We start from the raw sequence: 24,300 nt of genomic DNA, 5'->3' as shown, positions 1-24,300 counted from the left end.
TTATATCTGTCTGAGTACAATTTGGCAGCCTTGAGGAGCAGTGGTTATGAGGCAATATCCATTAAGTAATGATACAAATGTTATTGAAATCATGTCAGTCAGTGCAGGCTGTCACTATTAATTAAATAAAGCACAAACACAAATGTCTTTTATTTAATAATTTTATTGTAAAATATCCCACAATCAAACAAGTAATGACTTATCAGTGGCAGAAGTTATTATTATCACCCTAAACATACATCAACACCTTGGGGAAGTGCGATCAGAAGCACACCCTAGAGGAGTGTATCAGAACTAACCACACCCTGGAGAAGTGTGAATCAGTGCTGATAACAACACCCTAGAGGATTGTATCAGAACTAACCACACCCTGGAGAAGTGTGAATCAGTACTGACAACAACACCCTGGAGGATTGTATAAGAACTAACCACACCCTGGTGAAGTTTGAATCAGTACTGACAACAACACCCTAAGGAGGGGCATAAGAACATTCCAAACCCTAGGGGAGTGTGACCAGAACTTACCAAACCCTGGGGGAGTGTGATGTGTGATCAGAACTGACAACACCCTAGGGGAGTGTGATCAGAACTTACAACACCTTTAGAAAGTGTGATAAGAATTTACAACTACACTCTAGGAGAGTGTAATAAGAATTTACCACACCTTTAGAAACTGTACTTTACAACTACACCCTTGGGGAATGTAACCCAAATTTACAATTACACCCTAGGGGAGTGTAGTCAGAGCTTTCCACACCCTAGGGGAGTGTATATCAGAACGTACCACCTCACAAAATTTACAACTGCACCCTTTGGGAGCAGGTGAATATATTCACAACCACACACAGTGAAATCATAATTCATAAGTTTAACCTTTCCTGCATTAAAAGGACTTAAAACATTCTTTGAGGTATCTACAACTATGAGGAAGTAAACTTTTTTACAATGAAATGTGAACATGGACATTTGATCTTTTAAAATGACCTTGACCTTGGGTGAAGACACAGGAATAGTATGAAACATTGTCTAGAAGAGAAGCCCATGTGTATAAACTGTCTTTGGTATATCTGTAGTTATAAGGCTGTTAGCTTGGACAATGAAGTACAGACATTTCACATTGTCTATGGAATGATGCAGATTTTTGAACTTTCATTTTAAGAATCTCCAATAATGTTTATCTTAAACAGTCCTTTTAATGCAGTGGAATTACGGTCATAGGAAGGCTGTATTGGAAGAGATATGGTTTTGATATCATAACTAAAAAATTATCAACAAAAGACATTGACAAAATAGACTTGACTGTACAATCATGTCATGGTGTTCAACTTAAAACAAGAACTTGAGATTTTTGAGTGCTGGACAAGTACATTTAATAAGTTAATCAGGTACATTATCTACAGGTACAGCAGTATAAAGCAGTAATCTTTTTTTCTTTCTTTCCTGGTGTCACAACTAGCAAATTAAAAATAAACAAAACGTACCTAATTGGTTGCCCTGCACCTGTTGAAAATACTGCTTAACTGAATTGAATTTTGTTGAAAATTAACTAACTCTGTGTGATCCCTTATCTAAAGGCAGGAGAATACAAATACTATTTGGATAGACATCAGTATTTTTTATTTTTTTAGGGCAATTAGTAGATAATTATTTATTTATATTGTCGTTTCTTGTGTCTTATTGTTTTTTACTTTAGACAAAGACAGAATTTGTCAAACAAAAGTCAACACAAGTCGGTAATGTAAACATATAAGTACATTGTAGATGTACTTTCAAACAAATTTTTATGAAATTATACCATTCATTTACCGAATTTCTCACACAACACTTGTTAACACAAATTAATTGATTTGCAAGGTGATTAGGTAAACATGTACATGTATATATAATGAAATGAAAAAATAAACATTCACATTTTTCTCCAGATTATTGCTTTAAATTGCCCAAATAAAATCACTGTCAAATCACAAAACCTCAGATCTAGAACCTATTCCCTTTGGTGACTAGAAACAGGGGGAAAACATGCTGTATTTTTCCGCTTCAAATCATTATTTTGCATGCTCAACAACTTAAAACATGATACAAAGCTTTGTAAATAGAGCTTTAAACTGCAAAAACAGGACTGTGAAATAAAAGACAGAGATACACATTCTGAAAATGTTAATAATTATGCCATGTACATTTCAAACAAAAACTTAACATCACCGAATAAAGGCAGAGTATTTTGATTCCTCATTTCATCCTAAATATGCAAGAAAAAATTCACGAGGGGAAAAAAAGCGGATAACCTATCGGATTAAAAATCACCTGTTACATGGTTTCGTTTAATATGACGTAATATACCTAGAAATTACATGGTATTGTTGGCTACATGCCATGTGACAGATGATATTAATCTGACTGGTTGCTACAATAAACTTTTAAAGCAATTAAAATGCGCTGCCTAACTTCATCAAGTTTCTCCATAGCACATTGCAGAACAAAATAGCAACCTTGAATTTTGTTTGAACAGATCACTGTGGTACCGTCAAGTGGGTATTCACTTTTATACAATATTTCTTAAACATTTCTTTGATCTTACAACAGCTATTCAGTCCGATATCAGGAAACGCAAAATAATAACAGCTACCAGTAATATAGTCATTTTGACAAAGTATAAAAATATAATTAATAAATGTGAAAAAAAATCATATATGGTACTCATATATCATTTCTGTATATAAAATTCACCCACAACAATTCTACATGTAAATGTTAATGTTTCACGAAATAGTTTTGTAACTTGGTCACAAAATTGATATATGAATGATTTCCCTCATACTATGGCTCACCGTTCACAACACCCGCTTACAGGTACTAGTAACATACATCATTTCACATCACTTCTATCACAGTAGTTTTCAACAACTTCCACTCCAAAACAACTAAATATAAAAGAAGCACTTTTTTAAAAACTGCTATCGTATGATATGGGGAAGAAAAGGAGAAAAAAAATGCACATATACACAAAGAAAAATAGAATCTGCAAATTATATAACAAATTAAGTAGAGATGGAAGCCATTACAAACATACCAGCAGTGTCATGAATGAAAGTCCACGGAGGGATACACTAGGTCTCCTTCATGCTCACTTCGGTCTATAAAACCTTAAACCACCAAGTAGTATTTGCATTCAAAGTTACAAAAACAAGTTAGGAAATAAATGAATTTATACCAAAAAACAAATGATAACCCAAAATACAAATTGACCCCAAAAACTTAACTATGAGTTATAACCAATGAAGCTATGACTGGCTATCTCCATGTGCATTATTGGAATAAAGTGCATGTATTTTTTTTCTCTCTAAGTAATATGAATACCTTGATATATAAAATCCCATCTTTAAAATGATAAAATATACCTCAAATTATAATATATTTCATATTTTGTACTTTTATACATTTAAAATACAGCCAGTCGTTTTATAAGTTTGATGGGTAGACTTTTTCTATTTATGACAGACTGCACTGCTGATAATACTTACACTATATTTTAATATATAATAGTTATAATATCGATAGCATGCTTAATACACATCCGAGGTTGGGTGTTCAAATTTTAATTATTTCTTTTCTCATTAAAACATACTCAAAACTTAAATCTAAAGTAACCATTTCAATTGAAATCATACATAAAATTAGACATATTTCTAATTCCGTGCAATTTTAATCCAGGGTATCCGTGCCCCTGTTGATCTATTTCAAAATAACAATGAAGAAAATATAATTACTAAAACTGTAGCAGCACCAATACAATATCAGTAAGTACAACCAAGACAATACTGGGTTGATGTTGATAAAAACCTGTAAATTTATCGCATATCCTTTTCTACAGCATTAAAGCTAGCACGAGGTAGCATGACCTGGAGCAGTGAAGATGGTACTCAAGTTATCTACTTTTGTACAAATGAGTACAGTAAATCCCTAATAAAATGCTCTTGTACAAATGAGTACAGTAAATCCCTAATACAATGCTCTTGTACAAATGAGTACAGTAAATCCCTAATACAATGCTCTTTGCTTAATTTGCCACCTACCTTACCGTCAACATATGTCAAGGTCCCCTTCCCTAATTTCTAAACACTTCCTTCAGGTGTCTACTTTATGTATGGCTAAACCCTTTTAAACGACAACATCTGGCTGGACAGACAGTGACAGTATAGCAATGTTTTATTGTACTGGAATACACTCAGAACCTTGGCACCAGTCTAAAGGTACTCCTGTTAGGGGCTATTGTTTGAAAGGTAAAAGGTACTCAAGCAGCTTTCAGAAACTCGTTGTCAGAGTAACATCGGTGTGCAGCTCTCTCAACACACTGACTACTTAGCACCTAGAATCATGGGATTCAATTTACATGTTTCAAAATTGAGATCAAAGAAAACAAATACTGCTTCAATTTTCCCCAAAACAGCTACAGTTTACAAATGTCAATCTGCATTATAGCATCACTTAGTGGTGTACGACTGTATCAACATCATAAATATGACATTAACCAACCTACACATGCAAAAAAGCCCATCCTAATTACCAACAGTCTGATGTATCAGTTGTTGTGTCTTCCTTGTAAATAAGTAATCCATGTACTAGACTGTATGTTTTTAAATTGCAAGAAGAATGACAAAACACTTATATTTTGCAAATATTCATGTCTGGCATAAGAATGAAACAGTTTGAAAACAAAGATATCACTTAGGAAAAAGAAAATTCTTCAAAACAGAAGTGATGTAATAACACCTATCATATGTATTGTAGCAAGCAACCTAAACAAGTCTGTTCTATACAATAATGATAAAATTATAGTTAAGAAATAAATATATAATTAATATCATATCATTCATGAGCATGGTTTTTCTTGATTTTTTGTTTTGTTAACTGTGAAACCTACAAGTAAAACACAACTAAATATATTGAATGTAATTGTTCAATTAAGGACCCTAGAATCTCTTTATGATTGGTGATTAAAAATAAGTTTTGCATCTGACAGCTAAAATAAAGGGAACCTCTAATTATTTGCCCAACAGCTAACCCTTTTAGTGGTGAGGATACAAAGGTTCTTATATGAGATATACTATAGGAGAATACATTAACAATATCAGACTCAGACACAGGTTGTATGTCTGCTCAAAATATCCTCTCTGCTATCCACACGTGATTCTATACATGAGATATGACGATGTGTATTAAGGCTGGGGCGACCATCAATCCTTGGCCTCGAGGAGTGCAGCTGTCTCCTGGTCAGGGAGGAATGTTTTGAGGAGTGAATGGAGAGTGATCAGGGACTCTTGTCGTCCAACGTGTTCCAAGTAACGTCCATTCCATACAGACTTGTACCGTTCCAACAACTCCAGCAACCTAAGTTACACAAACAAAGAGAATTAATATTTTATCACTGCACGAAATAATATCTGTATACAGTATTTATTTCTTTTATACATTATCATACCTAGCCTGCTGCCTAATTTATCTTTGCTGAGCAGACAGATTAAGTATTACAAGAACAAAGTTAAGAAAAGAGTTTGTCTTGAGAAAAACAACTTACCTACTTAAGCCTGGTCCAAATTTCACAAATGTTCCTTTCCTTAGATTTTTTTATAAGTATTAGCAATGGTTTCCATAGGGAGAAATGGAAGTTATTAAAGAGAGCTTTTTATCCAAAATAATTTGTGTAAGCAGCCCCTGATCCCTACATGTTTAAGTATTATAAGAAGACATTCTATAAAGGAGGTAGATGAATTAGTGAAATTCCTACCTAGCACTTGGCTAGTGTCATCTATTGCTGATAAATCAGGTATTACAAGAGTACAAGCTGCCATAATATAGGAAAGGATAAAATTAAGGATATTAAACTCCCTACATGTATACCTACCTGTTGGCAAGGTCCGTCTTTGCTGTAGCTGGTAGGTTACTAATCCCAAAGTTTACAACAGGAAACCCATTGTGACCCGCAGGGTTCCGTCCCGATACAATTAATGCACGGCAAATCCTGAGAAAACAAGGAATACATTATAACTGAAATTGAATATTTAGATATCTGCATATTACTTCAAAAATGTTTTTTTTTTTTTATGTTAAAACGTGTTAAGTGATTAAATTTGTTTTACAGTAGAACCAGTCGCATTTGGAAAAAGAAGATGAGATTAAAAAAGTAATACTAGTGATAATGCCTACCTTTTCAAAAGTGGGGTCATAAGCAATTGATAAATTTAGTTACATAAAAGAATGAGACAAGTCTGTTAAACATTTGGGGTCCCTTGCTATTCCCTTGTAACCACTAAAAGTGATTCAAAAGACAAAGAAGCACTATAGCAAAACATAGTTTGATATGAAGTCAGTAAATTCACAACTTACAATATGATGTGTAAACAATAGATGAGGCCAAAGTGATGGTCATAAAGAAAAGGTGATTCAAGTTAGGAAATAAAACCAACTTGAGGTTATAAAGGGATACTCACCTTGTAGCATACATCATTAGGTCACAAGTCAGCTGAAGTTCAGCCAGAATGAGGTCATTACAGGTACATTTCATGTCTGTGTTTTCCAGTTCTGCATGACATCGTTTTACATGCTTCATTGTCCTCTGAAAGAGCAAGAACAGAACTGTAAAAGTGGAGCAGTGGGTATGAAGAAAACTCACTGGTAACAATATTAAAACCATTTAGAAGCAAATTTATTTTTCCTACTTGAACACTGAAAATGAAGTTATATACGGGGTATTCTGAACTGGCAAATGAGCTCCAAAAACAACTTTTTATTTAGATTATCTGTCAAGAAATAGGATCAAAATGGAGTGAATTTGTTTATTTAGGATTTTGTCCCATTGCAACAGGATGTTGCCCCATTGCAACAACTAAGGTCATATGAAGATAGTATCTATCAACAGATGATGGAGTCACCTTGAAGTGCTATCATATTGAAATGTCATAACCTGGACAGTTTAAAATGGCTCTCCACTCAGTCACATTATTTTGAGAACAGGCCCACTAGAGATGTAAAGGAGATACTGCCAATAGGTATGAGTAGGTAGATGAGAAAAGCAAAGATGGAAGTCTCAAGTGCTGCAGTTAGGAATAAAATCTAGTTTCATACTGTTACCTGTATGGCATCCATGGTGATATGTTCAAGTGGTACAGTGTCTGGACCGATGAGAAACTGGAACAGGGTGGAGCCCTGGTCATCTGGAAGTCGTTGACAGTCATTACCTGTAACAGGCAGCAAATCAACTTTTACTTCATAAGTGTTAATAATGTGTTAAGGGGAAATTGAATATAGAAGCACACAGGCAAACAATCTACATGGGAACTGGGTAAAATTGACATGATACCAGTATCTTAAAAAGTTCTTCAAAATACTGTGAATATGACAGCTAAGCTTGACATCAGTTTTGGCAGTTGTACTCCATCACTGGCTGCAATAGTCGGTTACGTGGCGTGTGGTTCTGATTGTCCGTGGGCATAGTGCATTAGTAAGTTTCTTGCTTTAATAGTGGTATATAAGGCTAACAATGTCTGCAGGCACAACATATACCATAGGGTTCTGCTAAGGTATAGACACAACATATCCCATAGGGTTCTGCTAAGGTATATGCACAACATATACCATTGGTTTCTGCTAAGGAATATACACAACATATACCGTAGGTTTCTGCTAAGGAATAGACACAACATATCCCATAGGGTTCTGCTAAGGTATATGCACAACATATACCACAGGTTTCCGCTAAGGTATAGACACAAGAGATACCATTGGTTTCTGGTAAGGTATAGGCACAACATATACCATAGGTTTCTGCTAAGGTATAGACACAACATATACTATAGGTTTCTGCTAAGGTATAGGCAGAACATATACCATAGGTTTCAGCTAAGGTATATACACAACATATACCATAGGGTTCTGCTAAGGTATAGGCACAACATATACCATAGGTTTCTGCTAAGGTATAGACACAACATATACCATAGGTTTCTGCTAAGGTATAGGCACAACATATACCATTGATTTCTGCTAAGGTATAATGTACCTGACTGTCCAAGACACAGTATACAAGGACAGTTTCTGATATAAAGTGGTCTACTGTATATACCCGACTGTCCATATGCATGGGCACAGTATATGAGGAATGTTTCTGGCAAGTAGTACAATACCTGACTGTCCACGGGCACAGCGTATGAGGTAGGTTTCTGCTCGACCAAGCTCCACTATCACATGGCCCACTGTTGACTTGACATCTCTGAACACGTAACGATTCATTAACTCTGACAAATTGCTGTAGAGGTAATCCTGCCAAGAAATAAAGAAAAATTCATAATGAGGTAATTATATGTCTAGTTCTTAAATCCAAATTCATGCTCCTCAATTCAAATTTTTTTTTTCTGTTGCAAATCAGATATATTCACTATACTTTTGAGATTTGATATATACATTATATATATATGTGTTAAAAGATATGATCTTTATTCCTTCAGTATTTTAAGTTGTCCACGAGTGGAAGGAAATGTATCATACATTAATGTCTCACTTGTATGCAATTCATTATCTATAAACTTGATTCTTATAAGTTACATCTCTGGTTTATATATGTTAATGTTGTATCACTTTGTCCCTAAAATACACAATCTACCTGGTGACAGCTAGAGTTCCAGCCGAGTCCAGCCCCCAGGAGGAAGCCCGGCCAGGAGAAGGGCTGGTGAGTCAAGTGACCCTTTCCTGACCAATTACATGTTACCATGCCGATAGCCCCTTGATTGACAGCACATTTGGCAGCTCTGTAGATGTTGTTTACTGCTGCTTCAGGACAGCCAGAGAAACTGTAGAAAGACGTAACAACTAACAGATCAGCAGTAAATAAAAGTGAGTAATCAAATTTACACATTTGCTCACATTCGTCAACTTACCACTACATATACTGACAATTAAAACTGTCTTAATAATGTTTAGAACTTAATTCAGCTTTATCTGGTGTCCTTTTCTCATTTATAAAAGAAACAGTTTGAGGTTTCTGAATGAAATATTCATTGTCTAAAGCAAATATTAAGGACATGAATCAGGTAATTATTAATTGTTAATTACCATCATTTCTTCTTTTGAAAGAATGTGAAAAATTGTTATTTCAGGACAACGAAAGGAAACAGCACCAATTGAATTTTTTTTAAAGGCAACAGACTATAAAATTTACAAAAAACTATTAATATCAAACAAAATAAATATTCAAAATTTTCTTTTATGTTTTCAAAACGGTTTAGAACAAGAGTACTTTTTTTTTTACTGTAAATGGATTAAAATCACAAGTAGATACAAACATGGCAATAACATTGATATGATCATACCTGTTCCATGAAGCTGTGCCAGGACACACAGAGAAATTAATACTGAAAGTAGAAAATGTGTTGCATTATACAAAATGTAGCACAAGTCAAGATCTGTTTAGATATCTGCCATTCAGTGTAAAAATATGGGACTATCTGAACAATTTGACAGTAGTGAATGTAGATTTTTTTTTTAAAATAAATTGTAAAGCAGATTCAAATCTTTTAATATTTTCTTGAATGTACCCTATATATATAGCTACTGCATACACTGAACCCTACACCACACCAACTTACCCTAGATCAGACAACGGCCGGCAGAATCTTCGGAAATCATAGTCAGCCTGAAACAACAATACAAACATTCAGAATCTGTTGTGTTAAAGATTTTCATACAAGCTGCAATGGTTACTCATGTTTCATGACACCAAAATACTGACATGAATCTCATGTTTGAGGAATATCGCGCATATCAGCACCCTCAGCCAGACACGCCTCTCTTTCCTCAGTTTACTCTCCCTGCTGTCAGACAATCGACCAAAACTGGTGGTCACTCACAAGATGAGAGCAGGGGATTGTTTTGTCTTAAGAATATAATGAAAAAACACAAGGTTTCTAGCATAGGGCCTCATAAAGTTGGCATTTTTGGGTGCTAGTGGTACCACCTCTAATTGATGTGGTAGCTGATTAATCTTTCTACCTTTTTGTCGGTCAAAACCTTTTATAACTTTTACTTTCTATTATTAATGACAGTCTTTTAATTTTATCACATGAACAGTAAACAAACTGATAGTCATGTTGTTTAATCACATACAAAATTTCAATGCTAAATCTCTTTCCATAATTTACAAGATTTTCAGGCAAATTCCCACGACTAAATTCAAAAATGTTTATCTTTTTCCTCTTAAATATTTTACTTGAACTAAACGTTGTATATGTGTTTATGAAAATTTCGGAAATTCCTTCAGAATTTTCATTATGGAGTGATTAATCAGTAACACTAAACTGTGATTCATATACCGAACTACAGAAAAAGGAGTAGCAAACCTTGTTCAGTATTTTGTATATGGTTGGAAAATATCAAACATTGGAAAATATCAAACATTGGAAAATATCAAACATTGGAAAAATATCAAACAGCTTGAGAATCAACATGTACAAAGGCTGTGGCTAAAACTTAAGGAAAATCTGTTTGAGGAATATCGCGCATGTCAGCAACCTCAGCCAGACACGCCTCTCTTTCCTCAATTTACTTTCCCTGCTGTAAGACAAATGACTAACAAACAATGGCCACTGACATATTGACAGCAGAGTGACAGTGTTACTACGCACTAGCTCATAGCATGTCCTAAAGACAATTTTTCTAGCAGTGTCTTATACAACCGGGATTTAATGAATGTGTGCCAGTGGTTTCTAAAGTTTCTGTTGGAAGTGAAACAACTTTCTAAGTTTTAGTTATACACAAAACATTACTTTCAGAACCAAACATCCCCTTAAAACTTTGGTAAGATCAAATGTACAGTGGAGGCTAGTAAAGCTTTTCCTTCCCTTTGGCTGGAAAATTGGGACAATTTCAAATAAAATGAGTGAAGTGTTCCCTAAAACACTAGCTGGATATTTTTTAATGCAAGCCAAATGCTAGCAGTCTGATTATTTTACAGCTTGTATAAAGGCTGTAGCTAAAACTTCATTAAGAATCTGTATGAGGAACATCGCGCATGTCAGCAACCTCAGCCAGACACGCCTCTCTTACCTCAATTTACTGTGCCTGCTGTCAGAATAATGACTAACAAAGGATGGCCACATACATATTGACAGCAGAGTGGGAGTTCTGTTGGACACTTTAACTCACTTTAATTACACGAGAGATTCTGTAGAGAAAATTCTGTTGGCAATTGCTATCAACGATGAAATAGCATTCTTTCAATCACAAATTGAAGTATTCACAAAATCCTACTGACTTAGCTTGTGAAATAAAGTACAAGTGAATATAAATTGATTTACAGCATAAGTGGATGGTAGTTGTTGTAACACACTCACCTATATATCGTACTCATTGACACGACACCGGGTGGTAGCTGTTGTAACACACTCACCTGTATACCACACTCGTTGATGACGACGCTGGGTGGTAGCTGTTATAACACACTCACCTGTATACCGTACCATTTGAGGACAACGCTGGGTGGTAGCTGTTATAACACACTCACCTGTATACCGTAACATTTGAGGACAACGCTGGGTGGTAGCTGTTGTAACACACTCACCTATATATCGTACTATTTGATGACAACGCTGGGTGGTAGCTGTTGTAATACACTCACCTATATACCGTACTGTTTGATGACAACGCTGGGTGGTAGCTGTTGTAACACACTCACCTATATATCGTACTCATTGATGATGACGCTGGGTGGTAGCCGTTGTAACACACTCACCAATATACCGTACTATTTGATGACAATGCTGGGTGGTAGCTGTTGTAACACACTCACCTATATACCGTACTCATTGATGATGACGCTGGGTGGTAGCTGTTGTAACACACTCACCAATATACCGTACTATTTGGTGACAACGCTGGGTGGTAGCTGTTGTAACACACTCACCTATATACCGTACTGTTTGATGACAACGCTGGGTGGTAGCTTTTGTAACACACTCACCTATATATCGTACTCATTGATGATGACGCTGGGTGGTAACCGTTGTAACACACTCACCAATATACCGTACTATTTGGTGACAACGCTGGGTGGTAGCTGTTGTAACACACTCACCTATATATCGTACTCATTGATGATGACGCTGGGTGGTCGCCGTTGTAACACACTCACCAATATACCGTACTATTTGGTGACAACGCTGGGTGGTAGCTGTTGTAACACTCTCACCTATATATCGTACTCATTGATGATGACGCTGGGTGGTAACCGTTGTAACACACTCACCAATATACCGTACTATTTGGTGACAACGCTGGGTGGTAGCTGTTGTAACACACTCTCCTGTATACCGTACCATTTGATGACAACGCTGGGTGGTAGCTGTTGTAACACACTCTCCTGTATACCGTACCATTTGATGACAACGCTGGGTGGTAGCTGTTACAACACACTCACCTGTATACCGTACCATTTGATGACAATGCTGGGTGGGAGCTGTTGTAACACACTCACCTGTATACCATACTCGTTGATGACAATGCTGGGTGGTAGCTGTTGTAACACACTCCCCTGTATACCATACTCGATGATGACAATGCTGGGTGGTAGCTGTTGTAACACACTCCCCTGTATACCATACTCGTTGATGACAATGCTGGGTGGTAGCTGTTGTAACACACTCCCCTGTATACCATACTCGTTGATGACAATGCTGGGTGGTAGCTGTTGTAACACTCTCACCTGTATACCATACTCGTTGATGACAATGCTGGGTGGTAGCTGTTGTAACACACTCTCCTGTATACCGTACCATTTGATGACAACGCTGGGTAGTAGCTGTTATAACGCACTCACCTGTATACCGTACCATTTGATGACAACACTGGGTGGTAGCTGTTGTAACACACTCACCTGTATACCATACTCGTTGATGACGACATTGGGTGGTAGTTGTTGTACCAGCTCTGTATTGAGTTCGTGTAGAGGGTAGCCACACAGCTGTATGGTGTGGTGTTGACTCAGTGGTAACATCTTCACACAATCTGTAATGTCCAGCTGGCCTTCTTCCGTGTCCAGTACAAAGCTACTCAGGCGTGGCCCCAGACTCACAAATCTGATTAGTAAAACAATGTAGACCTACTCTGATGTTCAAAAATTACCTTTTAATTCACTATATGCAAATATAACACTTGAAAAGTGGGTATACGTAATGGCCTTCATATTGTTTTTATAAAATATAATTTTAGAGTTATCGATTTGGTTTCAAAGGCTGATTTCACTTGATGCAGACTTCAAAGCTCTTCAACAAAATCTCTTGTTGCACTTAAAAACTGTTTCAAACATGATGTTGTTCCTATTCCAAAATTTTTAACAGTAGGAGATAGAAAATTTACAATTTTACACACCAGACTTAGGAACAAATGAAGCAGTCTTCAATATGACATTTATAGAGTTAACCTCAGTGATAACCCTTTATGTTTATGTGGGGAAGTAGAAAATGTACATCACTATTTCTATACATGTCCAAATTACTCAACTGTAAGAATTCACCTGGTAAGAAATCTTAAGAACTTAAATCTTCCAGAGATCCTCCTAACAGACATGAACACACTTCTCTGAGGTAATCATGATCTCACTTTTGAACAAAACAGTAAAACCTTTAACTATGTGTGTAAGTACATATTAAGGATACAAACCGCTTCTAGTAAGTAGTCTTAATTACAACAATTACATCATGTTCGATGAATTAAATTTTCTTTATCTGTGTGAAAGCCTCGGTTAATTCTCTATGAGTAGGTCGGGGTACAGAGAAACAGTCGTCAACAACCTATTTTAATAATTCAACTTAAATTTTAAAAAATAAAAAAATAAACAAATGAAATGTACATGTTAAGACAGCTATGATGTACGTAAAATGTATTTAAGTTAGGAGAGGGCTTAATTAAGTTGTAAGAACTTGTGCCCAATCCATTTTGTCACTTTCAAGGCAATAAAAATATGTTTAAACAAAGCTCTTTTTAACAAAATTAATTGTTTTCAAAAAGTGTAATGAAAAACACATCATGTTAAAAAGCAGATAACTCTTGTTTGAATTGGAAAACGAGAAAGTTTGTGTGTTGTACATACTGTGAATCAGGGAAACAAGAGAGAAAATCCTGGAAAACATCATACAACTCTTCAATGTCCTCAAACTGGACCAGTGGCGCCACCTCTAGGATAGGAATAACCTGGATACCAAGGGCAATGCAGTGGTTCTCAAACTCCATTAAAGCACTGTAATGTAGAAGGCAAACAAATCATGAAGTTATGTTTGCTTCTTACAAGATATTATATCACTGATACAAATGTGAAATTAAGTAAAGTCTTTACCAGAATGAATTCTTTAACAAATAGCTATGACAATATCCATCAAAGCTGCGCATAAAGTTCATACATAATATTTCCTAGGATTGTATGCAGAAAATGAAAATCTCAATGATGCAGGTTAATTATCATGTTTCATATTTTAGAACAGCATTGATATATCTCCAGCCCAAGTCATTGTTGACATATCTCTAATCCAAGTCATTGTTGACATATCTCCAGTCCAAGTCATTGTTGACATATCTCCATTCCAAGTCATTGTTGACATATGTCCAGCCCAAGTCATTGTTGACATATATCCTGTCCAAGCCATTGTTGACATATCTCCTGTCCAAGTCATTGTTGACATATTTCCTGTCAAGGTCATTGTTGACATATCTCCAGTCAAAGTCCTAGTTGACATAGCTCTAGTCCAAGAAATTGTTGACATATATATGTTCAGTCCAAGTCACTGTTGATTTATCTACAGTCTAAGTCATTGTTTACATATCTCCTGTCCAAGTCACTGTTGACATATCTAACGTCTAGGTCATTGTTGACATATCTCCTGTCCAAGACATTGTTGACATATTTCCTGTCAAAGTCATTGTTGACATATCTCCAGTCAAAGACCTAGTTGACATAGCTCTAGTCCAAGAAATTGTTGACATATATATGTTCAGTCCAAGTCACTGTTGATTTATCTACAGTCTAAGTCATTGTTTACATATCTCCTGTCCAAGTCATTGTTGACATATTTCCTGTCAAAGTCATTGTTAATATATCTCTAATCAAAGTCATTGTTGACATATCTCCAGTCCAAGTCATTGTTGACATAGCTCCAGTCCAAGTAATTGTTGACATATAAATGTTCAGTCCATGTCATTATTGATTTATCTACAGTCTAAGTCATTGTTTACATATCTCCTGTCCAAGTCACTGTTGACATATCTCACGTCTAGGTCATTGTTGACATATCTCCTGTCAAAGTCATTGTTGACATATCTCCAGTCAAAGTCCTAGTTGACATAGCTCTAGTCCAAGAAATTGTTGACATATATATGTTCAGTCCAAGTCACTGTTGATTTATCTACAGTCTAAGTCATTGTTTACATATCTCCTGTCCAAGTCATTGTTGACATATCTCACGTCTAGGTCATTGTTGACATATCTCCTGTCCAAGTCACTGTTGACACATCTCCTGTCCAAGTCATTGTTGACATTTCTCCAGTCCCTATAAGATGATTCTTATCTAGTTGACATTATCTCGCCCCATACCTTTTGCTGTACACGAGCTGCCATTTTGGTGTCTTTTGAGTGGAGAATCGACAGAAAAGATGAATCTGACAAGTAGAAACTTCAGTATTAGACATATAAATCTGTCGATTAATTGTGGGTGTAAATTTGTGTTGGTGTATTCATTATGGTTTATATCATGTACTTTCTGTGCTGTATCTCCTCCATGGTGTGGTACTCAGCTGATCACATACACGGATTACATACATATGGTTATGTCAGCAACAGTTCAGCCTTTATGTTAAAGTGATATCATATGTTTTCCTCATCTTATTGACTGGATGAATAGAATCTCTCACTCTCATGGGTTAAGATAAGGGAAACTTTTCTCGAGGGTTGAGACTCCCAATCACACCTCAAGAGGTGAATATTTCTTTTTCTCTGACCCTGTTCACTCGTTGTGTATCATATACATAATGTACTGTTAACGTTACAGGCTAAATGCAGGGTTGACATGACGTTGATGCGTTCTTGACGTGACCTCATACAATTGTTATGAATAAGGGAATCCCCCCCCCCTTAGGGGAAAAGTGTTGATACTTCTGTTCAGGGTAAGCGAAAATAGATTATCACACATTATAAGCGAAGGGATAACTCTCATCTCTTTAACAACATCACCTGGTTGTATTCTATTTAAAAATATTTTTATCATTTTATCACTTGATACATCTGAATCAACAAGTATTAGGAGAGTTACCTTGCTACTTTCAAATCCACAATTATTTTCTTACCTGGTTGATTTTCAGCAATGCTAAGTATTCAACAGTAGTTTTAAGAACATCCTGAAAAGAAAAACACTTCCATTAACACTAGGTAGGCTGCTAACACTATTCTAGAATAGTTTTTCAAAACAGAATATCAGTTCTTGATCAGAGAAAGGTGAAGCAGTCTCAAGCATCAATACAAGGTATTCCATATGGGACTTCTGAACATGTTAACATTCATAAAGTGAATGATGACTTCACATGGGTAAAGTCACAGTTGTAGAAAGTGTTATGAGAGGATGAATACTGTGTGTTATAAATCATACCTTAGTTTGGCTGCTCCATCATGTCACATAAAATTTTGTACTAGTCTGCCAAGATCATGTTTTGTGTGGAGCGAAAAAACACAAAAATAACAGATATATCTATTTATATACTAAAAACATTACTTATAATAGATTCATGCTGTTAGATCGCCTGATAAAGTTACATTGTCATAGTACCCTGAAAATACAACCAGGTATCTACACAATGACTTTTACTTCAAAGGAATACACTTCCACTTTACAATGACATCAGCATTAAGTGTTTAGAAAACAGATCTGTAACCATGTTATATTTATATGATAGATACAAAATATATCTTACCATACTTGACAGGCGTCCCATAGATATGTCTAACAGTACACCTCTATAGGTGATGTCTGGCCAGTCATCCACCTACAAATAAATAAATATTGTCTGATAATCTGATTACTCATTCTACTAAAATCTTTAGAAGGGCACTAAACCGTTATGAAGCTGAAAAGTCAATAATGTATTTCGAGTTGCTGTTAACATACCAAGATCGGGGGGATAGTGGTGCGACCCTCGTCAAAGTACAGAAGGAACAGCTGGTAGATGGTTGATATGGCACTGTGTAGGGCATTCAGGTCTCCACAGATCACCTTGAGCTGTAACATACAAATTAAACATCTAAAAGGAAAATGTTAACCTGTTTTATTTTGGCCCTTAAACAGGGCACCGATTATAGTCAGTAATGTTGAATATCAACATTTTGAGTATCTATTTATTTTAGTTTATATACTTTGAAATGTAGAACTGATATAAAAACATAAAAGAGAACATACCGGGTACAAATTTCAATGCTTTATTATTTACAAAAACTTACAACGAAAGCCAGGTCACATATTTATGTCCAGAAAAACACGTTTTGGAGAAAGTCAACAGAAGGAAAAATACACCAGAATCTTCAGTGTTTTTTTCTTCTGAAGATGGGCTTGTAAAGCAAGATCGGTAAAACAATGTGACCTGTACCAAGATTCTGGATTAAACATATGGTTCACATGCCAATTTCAGAAAGGAAAAATGGTGACCAAGTATAAAAGCTAGAACAGACTAGGATCTGGTTAAGACAGATTATATTGTACATTTAATTACAGTATGTAAACTCTCCAACTGGAGAACAATTCAACAAGGTGCAGAAACATTCAAGCGACCCTAGATCACAATTTAATGAGGTAAAACTATTACAGGTTACAAACTGTTTTATGGCACCTTTCTTTGTTTCTCATCATGAGCATGTGTTCTGAGCGAGTTATTTGATGGCAGAAAGGTTGTCTCTAAAACCATTTTGGATTTGTGAACATAATAACTTTGGTAAAAAATATCTGAGTAACAGTTTTGATCCAACTGCATGTCCCATATTGTCTACCTGTATTGGGAATCTGACAGTTACCTGAGTACTGGAGACGATGAGTTTGTAGGAGGCCCAGAGGGGACAGAGGCGTTGGTTGACGTGACAGAGGATATGTGGTACGCGGGTATCTGAGAGCGGAGTAAAGGTGTCCACTTCTAGCTCGTACCCCAGGAACTCAAACATCTCTTTACGACTGTTCAGTTGTTTTATGATATCTCTACAACCTGGATCAAACCAAACAGGAATATTACATTACCAAGATTGCTATGAGTTGTACAACTTTAACAATGATAGGAAATTTTCTTTCAAACATAGGAAACAGGGAAAGTTGAGTGTGGTCCTCACCAGTAAAACAGTAAACCAGTATTAATTTGTCCATTTTATGTATAGTATGCTGTGATGTAATAGTATTCATCATGAAAAACATGTCCTCATGATGGAGGGTGATAAAAATTCAAAGTTGAACTGCAGCAATCACTTCACTGTATACTGTATGTATCAAAACAAAATAAATGTCCCAGGTGTCTTTCTAGTTCAGCGTTTTGTTTGGTACGTTTTAGGCTGTATAGCTGAATCACATCCCAAAACCTCTATACCATAGTAAGATTTATACAAATCTAGTACTGCATACTGGGAAACTGTTGCTCAGTCAAACTTTTGCCCTTCCATGGTACGATAAATATACATAAAATTTTCGTTTTGCTCTTCACATGTTATTGCTTGTACATATAGAATGTTTGTTTCTACTTTTTTGCTGTCAAAATAAATTTGCCCTCATCATGGAGAACTACAAGGTGGATGTTAAACTGCGTGTGAACATTTCTCAGTGTACAGTATTTCTGACTTGGTAAAAGTTACACAGCATCAAACTTGCCACATTACATGTATAATGATATCTTTGTAGTTTTTATGTGTAGTATTACTATATAAAATTTACACTGACTGTGTGAGGGACCAGCAGACACGTAGACAGGAACGTTGGGCGTCTGAGGGGAGAACGGGTTGCCATCCTTCTGAAGGATGTGCTGTGGTTGTGGCCACAGTAACCCCATCTTCTCCTCTGTAACCACCTGTTGGATCTCATCCTGGTTGTAGGACAAACTTCTCTGTCAAGGTCAAACCAATTAATCAATGACAAGCTTATCTCTTATGAAAGTCTTAATTCTAAAAGGTCTTTGTGACATTCTTGTAGAACATTACATACCACTTTGCATGTAATTACTTTGGTAGAGAGTGACGTAATTCATTTTTTAAACATCTTTAACAATCATATCCAACAAAGGATCAATACAGTAAGCATTCACAAATCAACACACTCATGTACAACAGTATCCATTTTTGACGGTTTCTTCTATATATGTTGCACATCATAATTCGGCACCAACATTTTCTCCTGTATATACTGATTTAGTGATACACGGTACATTTAACTGCACCTGAACACTGAGGAATAAACAAAAGAAAAAGCAGAAATATTCAGGTTTATCTACAGAGTATGAAATACATATTTACAGGAATTTACAAAAATAAATCTAATATCACAATATCAATAATCAGTGCATAACACAAATATTCACAAATTCCGTACCATTGGAATGTTTACCTAATATGCACTATCATTAATAAATCTGCCAGCAAGGTCAAAATACTGACCATGAAAGTAGGTGTTTTGAGCTGCGGAGATTCAGGGACAGGACCGTTTGGAATGACACCATTAGGAGCGTTGAGGGGAGGGGTCTGGTCTGGGTCTTTATTCCCACTGTTCCCAACCAGCTTATCTCCTACAAAACAGGCAACACAGTTAATTCGTAAATAGCCAACTAACTTCAGCATCAATAGAATGAAACAGCCCAGTTTAATTATACAGATTTAATTGTACACTTGTACCAGCATATTTGGCAGAAGAAAACCCCCAGAATTGTTTGATAAATATATTTTATAAATCAAATTCAATAGCACCTTTATTAGTACACACATAAAAACAATATTTCTATTATGTATTATCTAAATATTTGAAAGATATTTCTAACATTGAGGCTTTGATTAAAACAAAGGAAACAATAGTATAATAGACAGTTTACCTATATGTAGCTCTGTGTTAGTCTGCTCTGGTTCCACGACAGGAGGTGGGTCCTTCAGCAGCTCCACAATCTCGGGAGCATCAGTTGTTAGAGTGATGGCAGTTTTATCTTTATCCTTCCTATAATAAACAAATCATAACCCAAACTGAAATCAAATTAGATTTGTGATAATTTCATTGACCTCTTGTTCCACATTTATGTGCATGAAGCCAAAATGCAAAGATGTTCAATTCTATTTTAAGAAATATAATTTTGTAAGCAAAACGTTTTTATTTTCTAAAGTGAAAACAGTATCACAAAGTGGATCATTATATATGCCCTCATTAATATATTTGTGAAAGGGAAAAACATATGGTTTCTATAGGATGCTACATTATTTCTATTCTAAATGATTATTATTTGAATAGCAAGGTTCACCTTCAAACTGAACTCCAACGATTTTTTTTAAATTTAGATTTCTTTTCTTGTAAATTAAGGACAATCTTGATGCATTTTTGTATTGAACCAAATGATCAGAACTTTGAAATGTCACTACAAAAATCTTCATCTGTATTTGAATACACAGGAAAGCTGAACTATGTATTGGATGTGTTGAAATGGGAAAAAATATTTTACTTCAATGACCAAGAATACAACAAGAGTTTCTTTTTGCCTTTTACTGGACTACAATATTTGTTGGGATCTTATCGTTTCTCTTCTTTCTAAACAATTTTCTTCTTCCTAATGTCTCCCTTGACTATACCTCACTTTTGGCCTTTGGTTGAGCATTCGCCCCTATGAGGAAGGCTTTGGGTTCTGTCCCCTGGCCGTTACAGTGATTGTTTCTTAATGCCCATATTTTTTTTCAAACTGTGTCACGATAATGCCATAGCTAAATTTTAGGAAAGTGTTCCCACTTTACGAATGGTTATACCAGTATTCATATGGTAATCATCACAAAGACCTAATCTCAACTCTACCAAAAGTGTGGGACTAATTACAGTCTATTGAATTTATATTGTATTAGGCCCTCCCTCTAACTCTTAGTCATGGATGCTAGTTCAGACAGATGGACAGAGTGATAAGGTAAAAAGCTCACTTTTTTAAAGGTGTATACAAAACTGTTTATGTGTTTATCTGTGATGGTGCTAATACATTGGTAAAATTGGTAAATAATTTTCATTTGATTGAGTACAAAGGGTATACACAATGCAGCCTCAACATCTGGACTACAGAATGTTGAGGCCCCATCGTTGACATCCTTTGTATGTACCTTCTGTGATGGGGCTCTATTGAATACTGTTGGGTATCCATCTTGGATTCCTTAAACAACCGATCTATAACCGAAAACAACCAGGACGTTGGTTCTCTCCTACTCTGTTAGGGCAATAATTTTATTTATATGAGTAGTTAAGATATTACCAACCCCGTTTGTATCGATAGGTTTGGATCTGCCCCATGTACCAGTAACTCTCTGACCACACCAAGATCCTTTCTCCGTACCGCATCATGTAAAGGTGTGTAGCCTGTCCCACTTAGTGTGTCCACCACAGCTCCTCGGGCTGGGCAAAACAAAACAAATTATAAGGGCATATAACTAATGCAAGTTGTCAGTGAGTTTAGTGGAATTAAATGTGCCTTAAACGAAATTCCTTTTTATTTCATTTTCATGCCATTTTGATTCCATGTCACTAAGGCATCTTGTCACAAATATGGTGTCCCTTTATCACAGATTGTCATGTATTATTGATATTAATGTGAAATTCCAGATACATGTACAGATATCATTGTGTTGATTGCAGGGATATGAATGTTGAAATGAAAAAGTTCATCACTTTGTATTGAATGAACAATTTAGATCAGAATGATTTAAGTTTTAAACTTGGCTAGAGGTTGACCAATCCACAACTAGTTTCTGGTTAATAAACATACCACAAAGGCACTGGACCATCTCTGCTGATCCATAGCTGGCCGCCCAGTGGAGCGGTGTGTTTCCACTTTCTGCACTGTCAGACAGATTGACATTTACACCAGAGGCTAGCAGCTGGCACACACGACCAACACTAAACAGAGAAAGGGTCAAGGTCACAAAAACAACAAGGAATTACAAACAATTACTGTAACATATCATTTTTATATACATGTAGGTAATTTCATTCAAATGGGTACCTGGTTATAACCCACACCTACTTGAGTATTGTGAAATACTGTGCTTTGTTTTATATGTGCATCTTAAGTTACACTGACATTTTCAAAGCCAAATAATATCATTTATCATGTGATGTCCTTTGAACTGAAAATCTGTAGGTGATGTGAAGTCTTAATTAGTACAGTAGGGTAATACCAGGCTTGATTTATTCGAAAAGAGAGTTGATTAAGGTCACATTGTACCAAGTTTTATGTTTCTATGGGTCATAATAAAGAAAAGGGAAATCATTATAGAGGTCACATAAAACAGATGTTTCTATACATTTTAAATTGACACATAGGTTGTGTCTTTCCTACTTTGATTGTGCTGTAGCCTGTAGAAGTTCCTCGTTGAACACTGTTATGATAAGGCTGAACTCTGATGAAAGGTCAAAGGCAGTCTTTCCTTGTGCATTGTGTATACCAGGGTCAGCACCTGCAGACAGAAGGGCACGTACTATGTCTGTTTTACCACTCTGAAATAAAACAAGATCTTTTATCTCTCTGAAATGTAACAATGTCTACATCTTATACCATACAATGAATGATATTTTTCTATATGAATTGGAATGCAGTTAGGGGTAAAAAAAATCAGTTTCATTGTATAACCTATTTACAAACAGTGCTGCTGTTCATTTTCTGAATAAATTAGCTGCTGAAATTGAGATAATTATGCTACTGATTATGTTTGCACTCAGAATATAAGTTGGCAAATATATGTATTTTTTTCAAACTGAACACAGCAATTTCATATACCTTAGCAGCCAGGTGAAGCAAGGTCCCTTCTTCATTATTTAGTTCACTCAATACACTTTGAAGGATGTCTTTGTTATCTGAAATAGTCAGTTATTAATTGTTACATAAATGGATAAAAAATCATTTTTAAATCAGTCGGATCAAAGTAGAGTGTGGACGATAAAAAAAATAAAAATAATACTTAGCCCCCTGACCTCAGTATAAACTTCTGTATCAAAATATCTTTTAAATAGAATAAATACTCAACATGCTATTTAACATCTCCATCATCACCCCATTATGAACACTGGTAGTAGCAACTGGTTATTTTAACAACCCCATTGCCATAATCAATACATGTCTTACCAATTAATATATAGGTTTCAAGAAAGCACTTACAGCTGCTGAAAAAGCCATAAATTATCTGTCAGGATATTTCCTATTCCCCCAAATATACCACCACTTTTTATTGTTTAATGACAGAGTATAAGCAATTTTTCACCTGATACTGATGTGTATTTATTAAATCACACATAGCAGGCCAATTCTTAGTAAAGGCACGGAATTAGATAAGATGTTATCTAAGTCCGTGGTAAAGGCCAACATTGCCTCCAGAATACCAGGTAAAATGTACATGACTACATTTGTCTAACAACAGGGACTGGCAATCTAGTCACAATGATCTACCCATGTGTCCTCTTACATGACAAAGACTATTGCCTTGGGAAGCTGAATTGGTCAGTACAGATAATTATGTCCTTGGAAAGCTAGCCCCTGTTGTGCAATCAATTCAAATGAGGTCTGTATTTTCCCGTTTACCAGCTTTGTAAATTAATGGACCGTGAATGGTTTCTAGGTTGCTCTGACATGTCAAAAATAAGATACACTAATAATATAATATGTTCGCGTTTCAAATGTTAAAAAATATAAATATAGGTATTAAACTAATAATTTAACTTTCTAAATCTCCGAAAACAGTTGAAATGCATACACTGACATTTCAAAGTCGACTAAACTGGATGTAAAAATAAACGGTTGAAAAGGCCCTGGTAGGAAGTTGTCAAACTTCAGTACAGAATTGTTTTTTAGTTGATCATGCATTTTGGACGTATATGTGCATTAAAATTACTTTGTTGCAGTGTAGACAATATAGATCTGACAATATCTGCTCTGTCCAAATCAACTGCTGTTTTCAATTGCTGGGCAATGTCAGAAACAGGTTCCATGTCAGCCCTGCCTTCTTTTACAACGCATGTGTTCCAGTGACAC

The 24,300-nt window shown here is 35.7% G+C and overlaps 1 protein-coding gene across 1 annotated transcript; it reads right to left on the bottom strand.

The window, feature by feature from the left end:
• Positions 1-152: 152 nt before the first annotated feature.
• LOC110466050 lies at positions 153-24,300 on the bottom strand. The gene is made up of 23 exons (XM_021522301.1): positions 24,161-24,300; positions 23,053-23,129; positions 22,615-22,772; positions 22,042-22,172; positions 21,536-21,671; positions 20,131-20,249; positions 19,703-19,830; positions 18,993-19,155; positions 18,089-18,273; positions 17,193-17,303; positions 16,999-17,070; positions 16,378-16,428; positions 15,629-15,693; positions 14,135-14,281; positions 12,920-13,121; positions 9,639-9,685; positions 9,363-9,404; positions 8,657-8,843; positions 8,181-8,316; positions 7,129-7,235; positions 6,489-6,613; positions 5,903-6,019; positions 153-5,388 (listed from the first exon to the last, which is right to left on the bottom strand). The coding sequence occupies exons 1-23, from the start codon at positions 24,255-24,257 to the stop codon at positions 5,235-5,237; spliced, it is 2,757 nt and encodes a 918-aa protein (XP_021377976.1). The 5' UTR covers positions 24,258-24,300; the 3' UTR covers positions 153-5,234.

Source organism: Mizuhopecten yessoensis, unplaced genomic scaffold (assembly GCF_002113885.1).
Source record: "Mizuhopecten yessoensis strain PY_sf001 unplaced genomic scaffold, ASM211388v2 scaffold11115, whole genome shotgun sequence".
NCBI classification, from domain to species: Eukaryota; Metazoa; Mollusca; class Bivalvia; order Pectinida; family Pectinidae; genus Mizuhopecten; species Mizuhopecten yessoensis.
This window is presented reverse-complemented; position numbering and strand designations above follow the sequence as displayed.

Excerpts from the sequence above, each read along its gene's own strand:
- LOC110466050 (XM_021522301.1), bottom strand. The coding sequence starts at position 24,257 with ATGGAACCTGTTTCTGACATTGCCCAGCAATTGAAAACAGCAGTTGAT. Across the intron at positions 9,686-12,919 it reads TCAACGAGTATGGTATACAG|GCTGACTATGATTTCCGAAG; the intron begins GTGAGTGTGTTA and ends TTGTTGTTTCAG. Across the intron at positions 7,236-8,180 it reads CTGTGCCCGTGGACAGTCAG|GTAATGACTGTCAACGACTT; the intron begins GTATTGTACTAC and ends TGCCTGTTACAG.